General features: G+C 40.8%; 1 protein-coding gene across 3 annotated transcripts in view; it reads right to left on the minus strand.

The window, feature by feature from the left end:
• Nucleotides 1–20,868, minus strand: part of plcb3 (phospholipase C, beta 3 (phosphatidylinositol-specific)) — a 118,822-nt gene that overhangs the window by 56,586 nt on the left and 41,368 nt on the right. For all 3 annotated transcript variants that reach the window (XM_036146607.1, XM_036146608.1, XM_036146606.1), the window contains exon 2: nt 18,035–18,121. In XM_036146607.1, the coding sequence (XP_036002500.1) occupies nt 18,035–18,121 (87 nt within the window). The remainder of the gene's footprint in view (nt 1–18,034; nt 18,122–20,868) is intronic.

The raw sequence follows: 20,868 nt of genomic DNA on the forward strand, positions 1-20,868 counted from the left end.
AATGGCCTGTACTTGTATAGTTTATCAAGTCCAAGCTTGATAAAGCATTAAGTCATTCACCCATTCCCACGCTGACAGTGATAAGCTACATGGTAGCCAGGGGTAGACCGACAGAAGCGAGGATGCCATACATCAGCGCCACCATCAACAACAGGCTATGTGGCTGAAGTGTCTTGCCCAAGGACACGACGACAGAGATGGTTGACTTAAACCGGCAACCTAAAGGACAAAGTCCCCAATTCGTTGAGCCACTGTCGCCCCATTTAAGCCAACAGCAGCTCAGCACCGAGCTGACTGATCACAGTCAATTAAACAGTTAAAATTAAAGTATTCTTAAAGATTCTTAAAATAATGTCGTGATTTTTTAAAATAATCTTCAAAGGCAGATGGAATTTGGTCTTTAAAAAAAGGAGAGCCACTTTATGAATTAACCTTTTGAATGCCTTTGCTTGCATTATTTTGGTGATTTTAATCACCTTGTTATTAGGTCAGCCTATTTTTAGCCTTTTAAACAAGGACAACAGAAATAATACATTGTGATTAGAGCCTCATTCACATACTCCTTTTCCTTCCTTCATTTCTCTGATTGACTTTCCATTTTCCGTCCTCCATTCACTTTCTGAAGAGTAAAAGAAAACAAAAGGGCAACTAAACAATCAAGGCGGCGGCACTCCTTTCCTGTGACGTTCCTGTGTGTGTTTTCAAAGATCACCTTAGCCAAATACGTCTCAGATGACCAATTATGTCCGTTATCAAATGGCAGAACGGTGGCTGATCAGAAACTAATCCTATCGAGCACTGAGATTTGGTGGGAACACATGCACCTCTACCAGTTAAAGATTAGAAAAAAAGCAAGTAGGAAGGGAGCTTAAGAGGAGTTTAAAGGGCACTGAAAGAGCAGAAAAGTATAAAAATGTCAGATTTTTGACTGTGTTATGGGTTGAATAAAGAAAGGGGAACGCTTGATACAACTCTATAAGATGTTTTCTATTGAGGTGACTAAAAGTATAAATCGACAATTAGTGGAGAATGAACAAAATAGAAAGAATGTCAAAATGTTTGCCACTCAAATGGCAATCACATCCAGAATGATTAAGAATGTTAAGAATGAGTGTTATAAACAACTGGAGATGGATTAAAACATCCCCTGTGGAGGGAGATGGGAGTGGGATGAAAAAAAGTGGATCATCATATGAAAATAAGCACGTACAAAAAAATATTCCCAACCCAAGACTCCCATTGAGCAAATAAATACTGGCTAAATTGAGTGCAAACAAAAACACACACACAAAAAAATATATCTTTGATATAAATCTTTTACAAAAGCAGAAACTCGCATGGATCAGTAAGGGGGATCTCACGACACACGGCCCGCATGTGCCACCTCCTGCAGCCAATTAACACGCATGTAACACTGGTAACGCAGAAAAAGATTTGGAGTTTTTTCTTTGCACCAGCTACTGCATTTGAAGTTATAGCCAGCAGCGTGTCAATAGTTTGTAGATGTAAAAGAAAAGAGAAATAAATGTAATACTAACTAGGGATGCATGATATTTTGAAACATGCTTTGCTATAGCTGAAAATACCATGAAGGTTAAAGTTGTGATCATTCTCCACAAGCTTTCGGACACGGCTGATCGACAGGATGCATTTGTGGCGCATTAATAATGAGTTTCTCCTATTCCACCAGGGCCCATCTATTGCAGATGTGAGTGCCACTGTAGTACAGTGAAATAACTGTATGTTCTAAAAACCAATGTGAGATAACTTAGGTTTTGTGAACAAGTGCATTATCCTGCTGGAATAATCCATCAGAAGATGGTTACCCTATGATTATAATAGGATGGTCATGTCCAGCAACAAAATATATATTTAAAACAAAAAAAGAACTCTATAATTCCAAGTATTAAATATTTTATCTGAATCCAAATTACATTTGTAAAAAAAAATAAAATAAAATTGATGATGAATTTTAACCAAAAGATAGCAGTGGCACCCATAGTGGATGCTGTGAATGAATGAGAGGCTGTATGAATACGTTACAGGGAATTTAAGCACTATTTAAGTGCAACAGCTTCAGACAAAATAAATTAACATTAAAGATTATCGTAATAACATATTTACATCCCACTTTGTAATCTGGTGGAAGCTTTGCTCGTGCGTGACTCGTTCTCGTCTCTCCGACTTCAGCAGCAGCACGATAACCTGACTCCGCCAGATAGATTTGCTCCTCATATCCATCTGGAAACCTTCCGTTGAAGTAATTTTTGGGAAGGGGCGAAAATACTGGTTAGCTGATTGGCCTATGTTGGTGATAGACGGGCCAAATAAACCAATCAGATCAACGAAGCATATGACGTATTAACAGCGACGACGAAAACACAACCACAAGCTCTTGCCGAAACCAGTCGGGAGAAGAGCAAAAACATCTTTTCCTCTGAGAAAAGCCTCCAGAGCAGTGTTTTGCTCTTCTTTCAGTGAAGAAATACTCTGTAATTCCGATAAAACTTGCTCGATAGCCACGCTAACGCTAGTTTCATCGGCTGAAGCCGCCATGTTCTTTAGACTGAACTGTCGCGCTTCTCGTTGCGTCACACCTCAACCCGCCTCAAAGCCAACGCTGATTGCACGTTCGTTTGGTGAACGGCTCCAAATTTTCTTTAACGGAGGGTAGCCAGACTGATCTGCGAGTGAAACCTTGAAAGCTCGCAAAATCAGGATGGTCTCACGAGGCTAGCAGCACGACTGACTGAATAAGTCGCCGGATGGGGTCTGAAAAGTTGCTAAATAGTTGCCGTGTGCATTTCTTAAGGTGGAGAAGATCAGCAAACCAATGTTGATTGAGTTGGAGTTGCCCTAAAAAAAATTAATACGACCTTAAAAAAATACCGTTAAGAGGATCGAAGACAGTCTGTCTACGAGGACCGTCCGACATGACCCCAGGGCCACCCTGAACCAAGAGCCTACACAGGATCCAAGCTGTCACTGAAGTAGGATAAGTGACCTCGCACAGGGTGGCGGTTTCATTAGGCTTCTGAAAACAAAGGACACACATCCACGCAGCAACAGGCGCTCACACCGTGCAGGAAGCACCGACTCTGACAAAGGATTCAGTACCACACACCCTTCTCAGTTCTCCATGCTGTTGGGTTTCTATACTGCACACGAACAAAGCAGGTCCCCCATATGCATGTTTCTACATTAGTGTGTGCTAAAATCAAGACTGCTCTATTGAGTAATAATGCCGTACGAGCAGAATAAAGACCACTGCGCCAAACAAAACAGGGGAAAGAGGGAGGAAGCAGTCACACCGTCAACTGTCACTCTCAACTTCCTCTGCGACGAACTTGGGAGCACAGAAGTGACCAAAGAGCTTGTTCCGTTACCCCTTTGTTCTTACTTAACTCGCTGTGAATGACTGACACGAGCCAGAAAGTTAATCTATGTGACATCTAGCTATACTCGCCCACAAACACTTGACCGACAATTCAACGGTACAATACACACACACAAACGGATGTTGTCAGAAATTTACATCCACGTATTATAGGCTTTTCATGATGCATTTCAACTGCTTTTTTATTGGCAGTAGGATTCAGTGATTAAAAAAAAAGCTTTTTTCAAATATGCACAGGGGCAAAATAGATACAACACATGCACCCTGACAGGCATTTTCTTAAATGTATCTAATTAAGTTTCACTTTGGCCTGAACTGAACAAATATCCAATACGGTGGAGGTCAGGCATTTGTGGAAGCAATTCAAGAAGCTAAATGCAAACCTTTCATAACCATTTTGGAACCATTGTCCTGCTGGAACACCCCGTTTTCTACAATCTGACACAAACTGTCACCCTGAGTAGGAAGAACATGGGTTAGAAAGTTCAAGAAAAACCCAAGAACCACCAGACCTTGAGGCCACTTTAACTGGAAACCTCTGATGTGCCAAGGTGAAAGTTTTACTTCAAGCTTTCGCGAAAGTTGCAGCTGTCCGCCTGGAGAAGCCAGATGCCTTAACAAGAAATGTTTTATGGTCAGACAAGACAAAGATTGGGCTGTGAGGCTATTGTAAGACGTATATTTGAAGGAGTGAAGGTGAGGCTTTCAAACCAAAGAACAATGCACCGACTGTAAAACAGGGTGGTGTCAGCATCATGCTCTTATGCCTAAGAAGCTGGACTCCCTCACATTTCTTTAACTTCACAATCAATGAACTACGTAGACAGGAGGAAACACCTTCTGGCGTCCAGCGCCAGGGTCCTGCCTGTTCTAGATGTGCCCCTGCTACAACATGGCTGACTTTAATTATCTGCTTTGTTCGTCACCAAGTTCTAAAGTAGAAACATTTTTTTTTTTTTAGGTCAGCTGCGTTCAAGTGAGGAGAGATCTGGAAAAAAATGGCAGAACACTGACCGACAAGGACTACCCATCCCTGGTCTATAAGAAAATGAATTTAAATGAATTAAATAGGTTAACATTAAAGCAGCCTAGTCACGTATTTTGACCATAAAAAGAAAACACAAAACACCATACATTCATATTCAAATAAAACAACATTCACCAAGCGTTCGTCCTAAAAGTGTTTACTTTAGTCCTTTTTGAGCCTGAAAACAACTTTTGCAGCGGCCGTGATCTACAGATATAAACATGGTTGTGCATCCGCCGGCAGTACCCCGGACCTAAAGTGACAACGTGGTTGAAGACCACCCTGATCTACAGAGTTAGGGCTACTTACTCTTTTTTTCACTCCCCTACTGGACATTGCTGACTCCCTCGGCTCCATCAGACATATTATATCCATAGACGCCTTGTTTAGCAGTGAATAGGACGTCAACCCCATATTAACAGTGGCATAATGGAGCGAGTCAGACAAGATGCCTTGTTCACGTGCTGCATGGATTGGTATCAACTGATTCACAGTACTTATTACAGGTACGAGTGCTAGTATTTATTCATTATAGACGTCAGTATAATGTTGTATATGTGGCCATGAGCACCATTGCTTTTCCTTGTTTACTAATTACACGCATGTGCATTACTGTACTTCCAATCACATGGTTTGGTTTTACAGAAAAGCACTTTGCTTACTAAAAAAATAGTGCAAAATCAAGATGTGAACCACAGAAATAAAATATAATAAGCAAACAGGACACAACAATGTAATCAAAAAACCTTTGTATGCAACCGGAGAGAGATACTGCTGTATAAATTTGTAAAGTCGCAGTACGTGACAACATCCAATGTTCTTTCCAGAGCTATGACCTCAGTGCTGTTGAAAATGTAGCAGCTATCCTTAAAGGTTCGGTCAGTCCAGAAAACCATCCGATTTTATCGAACTCTGCCAATTCTGCCAGAAAGGGTGATCAAATATCCAGCCAGGCTTAAGCTAGCTGCTTGTTGACAGCTGCAAAAACAACTTGCTGAGGGACATTTAGCCAAATATAAGTGGAGATCTCTGTACAACTTTAAACCTTTTAGTTTAGTTTTTACACTGTGTGGATTAGAGAAGAATCCACACTTTTATGATCTAACATCAACCCAGCCAAAAATCCAAAAGCCCAAAACAAAAACAAAACAAAAAAGCCTTCAAGGCGATCATGAGTGTACGTTAGCATCTGAAGAGAACCAAAATGTTAAATTAAACTGTGTTGTCACGTCAGATTTAGGAATTTCAGATCACGTTCACACCACAGAGGTGTCAAAACATCCCTGTAGACAAACACTCAACAGCTCTCAGGTGATATCGACATGACCTGTAGGAGACGGGGACGTAGCAAGGCGAGGACGGGCAGGACGCGGAAGAAGAAGAAGGAGAAAAGAAATATGGGAACTTTAAACGGGAGGAAAGAAAGAGGGGGGAACAAAATTCCCCATCACCCCGATGTTTGTCTATGAGCCACTTCCTGCCCACTTTCCCACGCCAAGAGACAGAATCACAGAGATCTGGCATGTTGGAAGAAATTACGCAGCAGTAACTCCTGAGGATTACAGATGAGAGAAAAAAACAAAAAAAACTAAAACTGAGATGGACAAAAAAAAAGTGACGTGAAAGAAAGCGGAAAGAACAAAATAGCAGAAGCAGAGGAAAAAGACATGTTTCAGTTTATGTTGGAGGAGTGACTTTTGCCTCAACCCTCTGATAGCTACCAGCTGTCCTGGGACACAGCCGAGGACCAACATGGGGAACGCTGACAGACCGAAACCGGATTTGCAGAATAAATGGCCAAAAGGAAACACGATGAAGAATGCTAAATAACAACAAAGAGTAAGCAGGTGTGCTCTGGTGAGGAGGGTACCCGGAACAGCTTAACTGAGCCAAAATTAAACGTTCCTCATTATATAAAAAAAAAAAAAAAGTAAATTTAACCAACAAATAAATTACCAGAAATCCCCCAGAAACCAAACAACTCCCTGATTTCTGCGTTGCGTTTAGACCAGATCCTGCTGGTCAGGTTTGATTGTCTGTTCTGCAAAACAAACTAAATATTTACCCTCTTGAGAAGGAAACATCAGATAGTAATCTGATAAACTAAGTCCAAGGACCACTGGGCAGCACCGAAATAGAACGGCAAATATCTGTTTTTATATTTTATCTTCATGCATTTGGAGCACTTCTTCTGAATTTGCTTTTCGGTGTTCAGCATCTATTAGACGGCAGTCACATGCAGTTCAATCCTCTTAGCACTTTAAAACACAAATATTAGTGTTTAACAAATTAGGACAAAACTTAAAAATCATCACGGTAAATTCATGACAATACATCAAAGATAAAAAACGCGATCCGTAAAAACTGACAAAGGGGAAAATAAAAAAGGTTTATATGGTTTAGAACCAGATAAAAGGGATCAGAGAGCAACAGGTTTTGCCTTTCATCGCACTTAAATGTCTTTATGACTATCACACAATGATGATGAGCTTTTAAATTATCATTTCATTTATTTAGGGAAAGTGCTATAAGGACCTTCTGTGCTTTCTGCCCCATCCACTTTGCTTTTCCTCTTCTGACTTCCTGCCAGAACGATACGCTCCACTCAAGATTGACGTGGAGTCGGCACAGCAGGTGGCAAAAAAAAGAGATAATACACGAGAATATATTGTTTATATCGAGATGGCCTATAAATTGTACTCCAGGAGGTTATTTTTCAGGCATTTTACATATTTATCTACATCTGTTTGTTAAAAAAATTGCCAATGAGACATTTGGGACAAAGCTTTGAGTCAGAGATCGCTTTTTATAATTACGAAGGGAAAAACATATCAAGTATCGTATATTGGCATTCAGCCTAAAAATATAGAGATATTATTTTAGTCCCATTTCACAGGAGGAAAACTCCCCCATTCAACCTGGTCTCCAGAGGGATACCCTAAAACTCTGTTATGTGGTAAAATTGAAAGGAGAAAATCTCAAAAGACACATATAAAAACAAAACCACTAAGAGGATCTGAAAGTGCTTCCCAGTAAATGCAAATATCAAAAACATGTGACAAATAGAACCGTTGACAAGTGGTAAAACTTCCCTGAATCGGTCGGATAACTTGAAGGAACCATGAATTCAGCTCTATGAGAAAATCCTGAGTAAAGAGGGATAAATGGTTTTCGAGTAGGCTAGTAAAAAGCTCAGACCTAATGTGTGTGGACGCCTTTTGCTTACAGAACAGTACCGATCCAGATATTCAAACGTAGCAACATGGGTATCAGGCGGCAGAGCCTTGTTCAAGACATCGCAGCGTAACGTAAAGATAACTGATGGATTTGATAAGTTTGTTCTAAATGTTACCTAAAGCTCTGTAAGCCAAGTGCTGGAACTTAGGGCTGGACAGTATAGAAAAAAAGCCCATCGACAAACTAGAAATCATATTGATCGATATCGATAATTATCAACAAATTCAAAATACATAACAACCCTTTAATCAACCAACTATTTTACCAAAACTTTTTAAAAAAAAGAAAAAAAGAACGTGTGCTCTCTGAACTCTTTGAAGGGGGCGGAGCTTGGATTCTGGGTCTGCGTTTGTGATTGGTTGGGAGGATGTAATGACTGTAATATTAACCTACATGATAGGCTAGAATGCAAAAGGAAGGAAAACTGTTATTCTATTTAACTTTTTATTGACTTTTTTTTTCTTCCTATCATCAATATACGTTTGTCGTTCGATCGATATATATTGGTAGTGAAGACTGACAGATCTGCAAAAAAGTCAACAGGGTAAACGCAGAGAAAACTCCTGCAGGAACGCTGGGGGAGAACATGTAAGCGCTCAGCAACGCAAGTATCCATCAAACTCTCCCCACCCCCCCCCCCGAATGCACCGCTTGTAAAACAAACACAAGGCGGGGGATGAGGAAAGCTGCTTGGGACGACAGAAAGAAGACGTGAAGACGAGCTCCAGCAGGAAGTTCCAAGCATGCAGCGTTGTGTGGATGTTGGAAGCTTGCGCAACCCGCAGCCACTGGCATGCAGTTTGTGTTTACAGCGAAGCCTCGGCTGGACCCGACCCCACGTCCCGCGGCGGGAATGTTGGGGAAGTAGCTGCAAAAGCTGGATTCCCTCTGGGGCTGAGAAGGCACAGCAGCAAACCAACCGTTTCATTAACGCCCCGCAAAGCATAGGTAGAGATGTTAGGATAAAAAGTTTGAAGTAAAAATCTGTAACAAACGGGAAAAAAATCTGGGTTCTTGACGCGCAACAAAAAAAACTGAAAAAAGGTCTATGTTCCTGTAAGCTACCACTCTAAACATGATGCAAAGATGGAGAAAGATAGAAGGGATAACAGAGGAAGGTCTGCAGGGAGGAAGCAGGAGAGGACAGAGAGATGTGAAAGATAGAAATGTTGTAGGAAGAAGGCTGGTGGAGTCAGAAACAGGACGGAGGGTAGGACAAATACTGGGGGGGGGGCAGACAAAAGTGTTGAAGTAAAACGCTAAACAACGCCAAGCAGAGAGACACGGTGACACTAAGCAGATGGAGATAAGATGGGATGAAGGAAGGAAAGCTGGAGAACTGGAGAAAGGACGCATAAATCAGAGCAGACACACACACACTGGGATAAGAAGAGATGTTATAAAACATGTAGAAAATGGGTGAAAGTTTGACGGCAGCTTCTCCAGAAACAGAGCCAGCCGGGAACAAAAAGTGTCTAATCGAAAGGATGATGGATGGAAAAGGAGGAAGGACCCGGGGCTAAGTTTTAACGGCCCGTACAAACATTTACCCTCCTGCTATAAACCGCGGCGGGCCCAGATCGGCTGGAACTTCACCGCGTTGTTTACATACGAGAGGTGTGCTGGCCGGCTCCTCTGGGACATCCGCCGGCCCGCGTACATGCAGACACAATTTCAGAATCAAGCCGCTGTCCGGTATAGAAAAAAAAAAAAAGCCTAACCGAGGCCAATTTAAAGTTTTCCGAAGATGTGGGAGAAAACACACCGAGTGGTCAGGGCTAAATCTGAAGCTTACTACGTCCAAGATTTCTGGAGCCACGGTACTTTGCAAAAGCATCCATGAACTTTGACATTCTTTCCGACCAAAAGCTCGAACGTGTTCTCGCGTTTCTCGGGCGTTGGGACTGAGATAAAGTCACAAAGCTGAGCATAATTGCTGATGTGGAACGAAAAGAACGTGGCTTGGAAAATAAAATCTGAAAAGTGCGGCGTGCATCTGTGCTCAGCATCCACGTGTCGATGCCTAACAGACGCACCTTTTGACGGCAATCGTTGCAAAACAGATCAAGCTCAGCCGGACGGGATGGAGAGCATCTGCCAGCGTCAGCTTTCAAGTCTTGTCACATTTTCCCAGTTGGACTTTGACTAGGCCGTTCTAACACATGCTCTGATCTGAAACTATTCCTGCGTAGCTCTGGTTGTTGTCCTGCTGGAAGGTGAACATTTGTCTTTTGAGCCGCTCACAGGTTTTCCTTTAGCAATGTCCTGTATTTAGCGCCAGCCATCTTCCCTTCAACTCTGACCGGCTTCAGTCTTCACCCCCACAGCATGATGCTGCCACCACCATGATTTACAACTGGAATGGTTAGCTCAGTGTGACGTCCAGTGTCAGCTTTCTTTTTACGCAGTGCTTTAGATGTACGACTAAAAAGCTAAATTTAAGTCTCATCCAACACCTTCTTCCACATGTTTGCCGTGTCACCCTGGATTGTGACTAGTGTTGCGCCGATGCCATTTTTTGGCCCCGATACCGATACCTGGCTGTGCAGTATTGGCCGATACCGATACCATTTGTTTGAAATTGATGTGTGTATATATATGAAGAACTGCATACTACTTAGGGTAGTAGAACTTTTTATTGCCTACCTGGAATGGGTGACAATAGTTGAATAAACTTTTGGCTCTCAAATGCCAAAATAGTGCAATTTTCATGATCTTGTATAACATGTATAATACTAGTTGGGAGAGAGAAGGCTGCGTTAAGTGACATACAAACATCAAAATGGTATCGGTGTCTATTTGTTGGTACTCGCCGATACCGATACCACCATTTTAGTGCTGGATCGGGGCCCCGTCCCATACTGGTATCGGTATCAGTGCAACACTAGTTGTAACACCCTGTAAATGGGACTTCTTTTGGCTTTTTTATTGCAACTTTTCCATAAAAAGGGCAGGATTCTGCAGCACACACAGAAAACATTTCTACTAATTATACCACCCGAGCTTCTGGAGCTCCTCCAGAGTCTTCTCAGCTTAATGCTCTTTGTGATCAGGGGTGTCCAAAGTGCGGCCTGGGGGCCTTTGAAAAAGTTTTGTGAGAACCCTCACTTCATTTTAGCAAATGTAGCAGAAGCAGATGGATATTATTTGTAAAAATTATAGGATGAGAGCTTCAATGATAAACTTACATCTTCAATAGAAATGTTTAGTTCAAGTCCTATTATCTGTCTCCCTTGGGAGAAATATGCCTTGGGGTCTCATCTTCCTCAGACCAGAGGTGTCCAAAGGTTCAAAACATGTTTTTGTTTTGCCATGTTTTTTTTGCTTTTACTTATAGTAGGGTCGCAAACATCCAGAAAATTGACAATTAAACAGACATGGACCCACATACACCTATTAAAGTTAGTTAATATGGGTTTTACAAGAGGCTCTCTTTTTTGTTGCTGCAAATGAAAATAAAAGACTCAATAGACCATCAAAATAAAATAAATTCCACCAAAACAGAAAATTTACACCTTTCTTTTATTAAGGCAAATATTAGATACCCCTTTTCTCTCTTACAATAAGCTGTTCTTTTCGGCTTTGGTTCATTAAAATATTGAATGTTTAACTTAATGCAGGTGGAAATAAAATAAACACACTATAAAATTGAATCTGGGCTCCTTAAATACCTGCAACTCTGCAATTTTGGCCCACAGCACAAAATGTTTGGACACCACTGGTTTAATTTTAGACGTTAAAAATCTCAAATATTACTTTACAACCGAGCTTTGCTTTAAACCTTTCCTCCACTTAATCCCTGAACCCGTCGGCTGTGTTGCTTGGTCTTCTCTGAGGCCAGAAACAGAGCCGCTGGATTTATCCTGAGATTAAATGGCACACAGGTGGACTCTAGTTTCTATTTTAAAAGGCAAACAGCTTCAGTGGATTTTATTCAGGCTTATCCACGTAAAGGGGGCTGAATCCATAAAGACGCTACACCTTTCAGGCGTTTATTGGCAAAAACAAACTTCCTTCCGCTTCATAATTACGCGTTACCTTGTGTTGATTTGTCATGTGACAAATCGATGGGTATTTATCATTTTGCAAGGTACGGTATGAGAGTTCTGCATCCCAGTAAAATTCTGCTGCACAAGCACTTCACAGACCTGCGTAAAATGCGAAGTCACCTTTAAGATCTTTTCTGCAGTTTAAAAAAAAAAAATGCGTTTTGACATTTTTGGGTTACAGAATCTAAAAATGACTTGGCTGAATATAATCCAGTTCACCTTATAAACAATATTAAAGTCCCTCACGCCTGACCTGTTGGAAACATTCAGGCTAAATCTGTTTTAGTTTAAATATCTGACATCTACAGGCGGACTGAAACAATTAATCGTGATTAATTGAAATAATCATCATTAATTTAGTCATCGAATCATCGTTAACTGGAGGACGCAGACTCTACGACATGCCATTGCTGAAAGAACAACCCACTCAGAGCAGTAACTGAGTTAGAAGTGTACATAAAATATATATACATTATGCATTTAAGATGAAAAACCTTCTTTGTCTGTAAATATCCTCCATCCAGAACTCCTGAAGTAGCAGTTTTAGCTTCATCTGGTTCAAATTCTGTAAAATAAACCTACAATTAAGCCCCTTTCGCTATTCTATCACTAATCCAGATGGCAGAAAGATTAATAATTAAAAAAAAGTCAACAGGTTAACCAATATGTAAAATGAGTTATATTATCTACTACTTTGCCAAACAAGGAACCTAATAATTAAATTGCCTTGATATGAGCATTGAAATTAGTTTTTTGTTTTTATTTCAATTACAATGCATCTAAAATGTGCAATAGATATTTGCTAGTGGGTTTTTTTTAAGTCCAAAACGCTTGTTGATTGAGGTATATTGAATTACTCTGAGTGTTTTCCTTTTGGATTAATCGCAAAATTAATCGAAAATCATTAGCTGCAGCCCTAATTTACAGAACTCAAAGAGCGGAGCAGCAGAAAGTAAAGCTGCACCAGAGAGTTTCATATTTTGAGCGGCTCTATTCAGAGAAATGGGTTCCATCCAGAATATCCTTGTCGTCTGTGCGAAGGCGCATTAATTGTTCTCATTAATAATCGCTGCAGATCTGTGTTGCCGTGTCCTCTTTCTTCTTCTTCTCCAGCTCCGGCGGGGGAAACCTCCTGGGGAGCCACTAGGCTGAATTAAAGCTTCTCCCTGGGATCGATGAAACGATTACGAACACGCTCGGAAACATACAGGCGCGTCGATTTTCCCGAGTCACAATTGCCCCGCGGAGGAGCTCCGGGTGAAAGAAAACGGGGTTTGCAGAGGGACAAAAAAAAGAAAAAGCCAGAAAGAAGAAAAAATAAACTGTTTGACTGACAGGTTTTGCTGCTGAGAAGTTAGAGACTTAAAAACACAGCACGACCAAAAAACAACGTGAAATTACATCAACTCCCTGGCCCCAAAAATTCCCGGATTTCCCTGCAATTTGCCTCGGTGGTCTGGGCGTTCTCCGGCCGCGGCCGAGCTGCGTATCCCGCCACCCGGAATAAGAATAGCAGCCGCACTAACCCGACTCAGTTTGTGCCAACGCTACCAGAAATCAGAGGCAGTGCTCAGAGAAAAAGGCAAACACCGTGTCACACAAGTCAAAGGAATTACCATTACCATCTGACATGCGTCGCTCGGATTCCCGTAATAACACGCTCTGCTGTGCGGAGGAGCCAGATCTGACGTCAGGCCGGTCTCAGTTACAAGCCCTTGTGTCGTTGCTTTCACCCACATGAGACAAGGTGACAAATACCCGCTGGTGTAGATTACGACAAACCAGAAACCATCGATTAATGAACCACAGGTAAAAAAAAAAAAATTCCCCCTGCAAACAGAGCAACTGGGGCAGCAGGACAAGAAACGATATATCACAGCAGCCTCATATTTATATGGTCTGCTGCTGCGTAAAACCTCCAACAAAATAAACTCAAAAGGGTAATTACTTGTCTCAAATGACGGTAATTAGTCTTAAATTGAGTTTGAGCGGCATATAAGTCGTGTTGTTCTGCAGCCCAGACGTCAAACCAACTGAGCGACGCGTGAAAACATTGCTCCTCGGTGGGCCTCTGCACACAGAGCGCAGGAGCCTCTTCCCCCATCACTGGGAACGGATCCGACAAGTGATCGTCTCACTTCTTGCTAAACAGTGCCACGGCTGGCCCTCGGGCGACAAACGGCCTATTATCTCCCTCCCACAAACGCACACGTGTAACACATCAGGACACAGTGAGTGTTTGAAGCTTCGCCGCGTTATGTGAATGCGTGGACGGGGGGGGGGTGACGCGTGCTCTGGCCCAGATATGAACACAGATTCTGAAACACGCAGACACAACATGGCGATAGTGTTGTCTGTCCATACATGCCTACGGGGCAAACACAAGAAAAGAGAAAAAGGTTTTTTGGGCGAGAGAAGCTCTGATTGGGACGAAGGGATGGGACGGAGGAAGGTTGGACTGGTTCTGACGTTTCTAAATGGTTTGCTTTGAATCACCTCCTCTACAAATCACATTTAAAATGCCGATTGGGTGATCAGGTTCTATTTTGACACACTATTCAACCTAATTTGTATCTGTCCTCACCAACATCACTAAACATTTTCCCAATTTATAAGAAAGTCTGCATGAAACCAGCAAATAAGGCTACGTTCACAGTGCAGGTCTTGTAAATGGTAAATGGACTGAACTTATATAGCGCTTTTTCAGTCATGCTGACCACCCAAAGCACTGTACACTATAGCCACATTCACCCAGTCGCTCTCACTAACGCACACACATTTATACACCGAGACGCAGCTCGGTAGGCAACTTGGGGTTAAGTGCCTTGCCCAAGAGCACATCGACATGTGGCAAGGGGAACCTGGAATCGAACCGACAACCCTCTGATTGCCAGATGACTACTCATGCCATCAAGCCACAGTCGCCCCCGCCCCCTCGTCTTAATGCTCAATTCCGATTTTTTTTGTGAAATCGGATTTTTTTGCGTGGTCGTTCACATTTCATATGCGACTTGTATGTGATCTCCTGTGTGAACTGAATGCGTTCAACCTAAGTGTCCAGCATTTGCAGACGAGGACGCGATGACGTCACACGTAGCAAGCGTCCTCAGTGTTTGTGGAAGTAAACATGGATTATAATGCTGGCGCGCATTTTGCGGTCATTAATTTATTTTCTAACCGGAGCTTTCCCTCCATTGACTGCTCTTCTCATTGTAGTCCGCTATGGGTGTCGTCTTTCTTCCCGCTTCTGCATAGCAGGACGCAGTATAGTGACGTTTGTCGAGTATCGGTGACGTACAGGTCAGATAAATGCGACCCGGCCGTACAGACACAGGTCGCATTTGAAAAGATCAGATACGTATCGGATTCACACATATCCAAGTGGCCTGGGTCGCATTTGAAAAAAATCCGATCTGTGTTGTTCAGACTGTCATAAAAAGATCAGATACAGGTCGCATATGGGCAAAAAAAAAAAAAAAGAAAAAAAAAAAATCGGAATTGGGTCACTTCAGGCTGCAGTGAGAACGTAGCCTAAGTCACTTCTTCCATCACCATGTTGTACATCTGCCTTTGATTTGAGCATCGTTTCGTTGTGAGGGTCCTGACCTCTAAAGATCGGAACGGTTAACAGGTTTAGAGATAAATCTACATGTTGCAGGCAAACCGTTGGACTATCAGCGACTTGGCAAACATGGGTGGGCGACTTAATTGTGACCCCATTGTAAAATCTTCCTCCTCTGTTTCTCATCTGTGATTCAAAGACTCTGCGGCAGTGAGACTCTGTCCAACAGGGCTGAGTCTCTTATTGGCAAACAAACTCATTACATGTGGAATATATCAGCCAAAAATGATTGCATTCCTCAATAATCCTTTGTGATATTAATACTGCACACACACGGACCTCATAATGATGATATATTTGCAATCATTTTATGCAAACTGAAGCCAAACTGATGCTGAACATTGGCTGCTGGTGTGTTAGCGGGTTGTGCGCCCTCTGATTTGTGTTGCACCTCATCTGAATGGTTATATAAACTTTTTAATACAATTAGCGAGCTCTGACACCAACATTATGGAGCTGCAATCTATATCGCCACTACACAACATGCAGTACCCCTCCTAACCAGCAGACGTCGCTAATACATAAAATAAGACAAAGACACAAATGCCACTAGGAGATGTTGAGCACAAAGAAGACATCAGTAATACAAACATGTGATCGGTTTAATCTTATCCGCTTTATTTTAGGGGATTTTTAGTGTTTTAGGTCATATTTTCAGTAGATTTTACTGTCTAGGGTTTTATTTAGCCGTGGAGAAAAAAAATAATAATGAAGCGGTGCTCAAACACTTGTTACAATGAGCATTGTTAGCTTTGGGACTTGATGCTGACTTCTAATACTCTAATAATCTGTAAATAGTTATGTATTCATGGAACAATTGTTAGTTCTGAGTAGCTAAATATCTCGATACTAAAAAGCAACTCTATATCTTGTTAAAGTGACGCAAAATCCAGTGCTTGAAGCAAATGAGTACTTCTTGAGTTGCAATAAAAAAAAAAAGACTCCACTACCTTTAAGATGCAAGGAATAATTACTATAATACTCATTATTAAAGAATACCACGACTAGCTAACCGCTAGGCGCTAACAACACTAAATTTTACTTTAGGGCCTCTAATCCACGCTAAACTAAAAGATCCAAAGTAAAGATTTTTGAGGAATCTGGACTGATGTTGCACACCTTCGGTTTAAAATGTTAAATATTTAGAGTGGTCAAATATTGGCCCGACAACTTACCGCTGAACAGGGATTCCTAAAAACCTAAGTTTGGGATTTATTAAACATTTATCCCAGCTGTGAAAATGTAAAAACTTATTTTTTTGTGTTTTTTCTGTTTGTTTGTTTTTTTTTGCATTTGAACCTCTTTAGAATTTGAGAAATATGGACCAAAGAAAAGCAAAACCTGCAAATAATTTAAATCAAGACCGGATTACTCCACTTAGACTACATATTCTTCAAAAACACAGGTAAAAATCCATCAAAGCCTTCGTGAAAATGACAATTTTAACTTTTTGGCAAAAACTTTTTTTAAAATTTTAGTTTTCCCAGAGATCTCACTAGTTAATTTTGTCAAGTGTTGTGAACCTATTATCATGCCATCTCTTCTTTTCAGCCGGATGTACCCTCTATTTATATGCAACCTCGATTCGTTTTTCTTTTTAGTAGCTGCTGACTGACAATAGTAGCATCTCTGATGATCTCAACAGTAGCTGCGGGATGTTTGCAAATTTCATTCATTTTTCTTGACGGTTATCTTATGTATGCAAACACTGCAGGCAGAAGCTGAAGATCAGTCAAGAGTTAAAGTTGATATTTAAGAGGGGGAAAAAAAAGTGTCTCAATGGTTGTATTGTTTTGTCGGTAGCAGCCCATCCTCTTTAGGAAGGAGACTTCAGTCACTAAAAGTAGTTTAAAACTGCCACAAATACATATTTTTAAATATAAAATCAGCAAAACATTTACTTGTCCCTATTTTCGAAAGAAAAATAACATTTAGGTCAGTTCGTATTCATTAAATAACCAATTTAGACCCTATAATAGCGAGGATGGATGATTAGGTGCTTTATCCAACTCATGTAAGTGAATAAAATGAACAAAAAGACCAGAAAACAGGTCGTTATAGCTAGCAAAAAAAGCCTAATTCATGAAACTCCACCATTACACTAACTCTTAGAATTAAATACAGCTGTGTAACACAATCATAACTAAAATCTCAAAGCGCAGCATCCTAACGGCCCGCTACTTATAGCGTCTGAGCAGCTAAATGCTCAAAATTTAAAATCTAATATGACCGTACTAATGGAGAAACAAGCGCAGCCAACGAAAGATATGAGGGGCAGGATGGATGTACGGAAGTGGTGATAATGGAGCAAAAGAGAGACGAGACCGATAAAGACCACACAGACACGAGGGAGGAGGCGGAAGGACGGAGAAGAAGACACAAACGCGAAGCCACAACAAATTGAAGAGACCAATTCTGGCAGAGCTAATGGACAGGAAAACCACAATACGGGACTTTAAAGGAGCTAAGAAGAGAAAAAGCAGTTAGGAAAGATAAAATGGCCCACAAGAAGATGGTGTGCGGTCATATAGTGGCGTTAAAGTGGACAAGTAAATGTTTTCACTCATATTAGCACTCACGCTGGTGCATCAAAAACCTATTGTGGTCCATTTCTGTTTCCTCATATAAGTATTTCTGAGAAAACAACAAAAAAAAAAAAAGCCAATTTCCTTTTCAGTTTGAAACATTGAAGGCTTTCTTACATAACTGCTCGCCGTAGTCCATGTCAGGAAAAATCCCTCCGAGTCAACTTTGAGGTTCCCCAGGGTTGGCGGAGAGCTGCTGGAGTCCTGGGAGACAACAGAAAACGAGACGTCAGAGCTACAAATAAGACACAAACCACACTCTACAAGGAAAGATGAAGACATCTCAGCGTTTATAAAGCCCATCAAACACACCTTTAAAAGGATCTCGCGTGTTTATTTTAAATTGGAACTGTTGTTTTCTGTTGAGTGTTACCGCTTCTTCAGGCAGCCGACTGACTTTTAGAGAATCTGAATTGTGTTTACAGAGCAAAACTGGGCACGTCGGGACTACTTCTGTGTCTCCAATATTTAACTAGAGAGTGAAGCTTTCATGCCCTGTCACCAGTCGTAAAACATCTGCTGCCCTGCGTGACTGATTTTCCTATCAGGAAACCCGATTATAGCCGCTCGCCCTGATAGCATGCGATAATCATCAAGCTAAACCACGGGGAAAACATTATTAAAACATTGGAAGATGTTTTAACGTACCGACATTGTACTTTCAGAGTAGCTCTAGTTTGTCAATCAGAAGTTTTAATGATGTACAGCTTATAAATGGAAACCAAAAGATCAATTAAAGTTAAAATACATGCATAATACCTCATCTGTTGATGAAAGAAAATCCCACAATGGTCACTGAAATAACTTGAAACTAACAAAAGTAATAAATAAAAAAAAAACTTACTGAAAATTAACCAATTAAAAGTCATACATTGCTTCTGAATAGTGGTTCAACATAACAATTTAAGAAGACAAGTCAACCAATTAATAAATAATGTATGAAAACGTCTGGGTTGGAAGGAATTAAAGAAAATAAATCTTTTTTAAAAAGTTCCTTTTCATTATTCTGGCATTTAGCAAAAAGACATCATGGTGGTACTCCTGAGTGATCTAAATCAGGAGTCTCATTTAATGTCAGGCTTTGTGCATTTGTATACAATGTACCTTCATATCAGGAATCAACTGTATGTCACGAGATGACTCGTCAACAAGTCATATCAAAACCTAGAGTAAAAATGTTAACCTCGGTTTAGCGCTGAGGCAAACAATGTCAGATCACTGTGGGATGTAGCATGTTGGAAAAACCCTATAAGCAGCCTGAAAGTTAATTAATTATGTAAACTAAAGTAAATAATTTATTAACATGTGAACAAATAGAAGCATAAAGTTCTTGGAGCACAAAAACAATAATCACTTTGCAGGCACTCAACAAAAATATGGCCGACACACTGCAAAAACGGAACTAAAAATAAGTAAAATGTTCTTAAAATTTGTGTATTTTTCCTTGATTTGAGCAGGTAAATAAGATGATCTGCCAATAGAATAAGATGTTTGCACTTATAATAGGAACAACTCATCTCCATCATCTTATTTCAAGTGCAGTATATCTAATTATCTTATTTTAGGGGTCACAATACTCATTCCATTGGCTGATAATCTTATTTACCTGCTAAAATCTAGGACAAAAACACAAATTTTAAGAACATTTTACTTATTTTTAGATCCGTTTTTGCAGTGCATTAACAACATTTTTGTGCACACATTTAAAGCAGCGATGACCTTCACATTTTATTTCTCTATATTGCTCAGGAACCAGATGATTGGGACCGTGCAGGCAGCGGCGGTACCTACAGGGTACGACGGCGCGTGTTGGCGTTTGATGTCGAGCAACATTTGTGTTGATCCTGCAGACCACACGCCTCGGCCGGCATGAAGGTCTCATTCATATTCAGCATAATGATGGCACAGGAGCCCGAATCAACATGTCAATGGCATAATGATTATGGAGTCGTACAGCATACCGCATACACACACACACACACTCTCTCAGAGGCTCTGGCTCATCAGTTACACTCACAGACTATAATACAGTCCAGACATGGTTGGGAAAACAGCGACGATCCAGATAGTTATTAAAGTGACAGATGACTCGGGCACCAGCCTCTACCAGCCTCAGCAGCAGCTTGAAAAAGAGCAGCAGCAAACGGTGGAGATTTAACAAAAACGAGAAAAGCACAATCTGGTAGAAGCTAAACGATGGATATTCAAAACCAGAACTGTTGCATTAAAAATCATGAAAATTGCACGAGATTGATTCAAGAAAGCAGCGGATTGTGAATGAAGCACAAGGCAACGGGAACTTTATAGGACTCTATAAAATGATGATTTAATTAGCATATGTTCTAGCAGGCATGGGCAGGCTACCGGTATCAAGCTTTTAAAAGTCACTGTTGATATAAAGCCAGTAATAAAACCTTAAATGCTCTATAATTACCAGCTGTTACTACTAAGAACATACCTTCAGTTTAGGCTCCAAGGTCGGCTAAAGATAAAATGGGAAACAGCAAAAAGGTTTGGGTTGGCAGGAAGATGGAAGAGAAGAGAAGAATGAAAACAGGAGAGAACAGATGGAAAGAGGGTGGGAGAAAAATGAAGAGGTTGAAACACAAGAAACAAAGTCAGAAAAACAGAATAAAACCCTAACGGGGCATCTCAGTTCACTTTAGTTAAACTGATATAGTAGCATTCAGATTTATAAAACAAAATCATTGAAGTAAAATCTGTCAAAGGCGAAAGATCTAAAATAATATCATGCTGTTTACCATTACGGCTGACTGGATGCCTTAAAAAGGACACGTGTCGTCATGATTTAGAGCCAGAAAACTTGAAAGCCTTAGAAATATGAAACACAGATACAGACTTGGCCACCATTTTCAAAACGGATGAGTAATTTTAAAACACAGTTTTCTTAAACAAAAAAAATGACTTTTGAGTCACACCCACAAAAACAG

The sequence above is a fragment of the Fundulus heteroclitus genome, chromosome 14 (assembly GCF_011125445.2).
Source record: "Fundulus heteroclitus isolate FHET01 chromosome 14, MU-UCD_Fhet_4.1, whole genome shotgun sequence".
NCBI lineage: Eukaryota > Metazoa > Chordata > Actinopteri > Cyprinodontiformes > Fundulidae > Fundulus > Fundulus heteroclitus.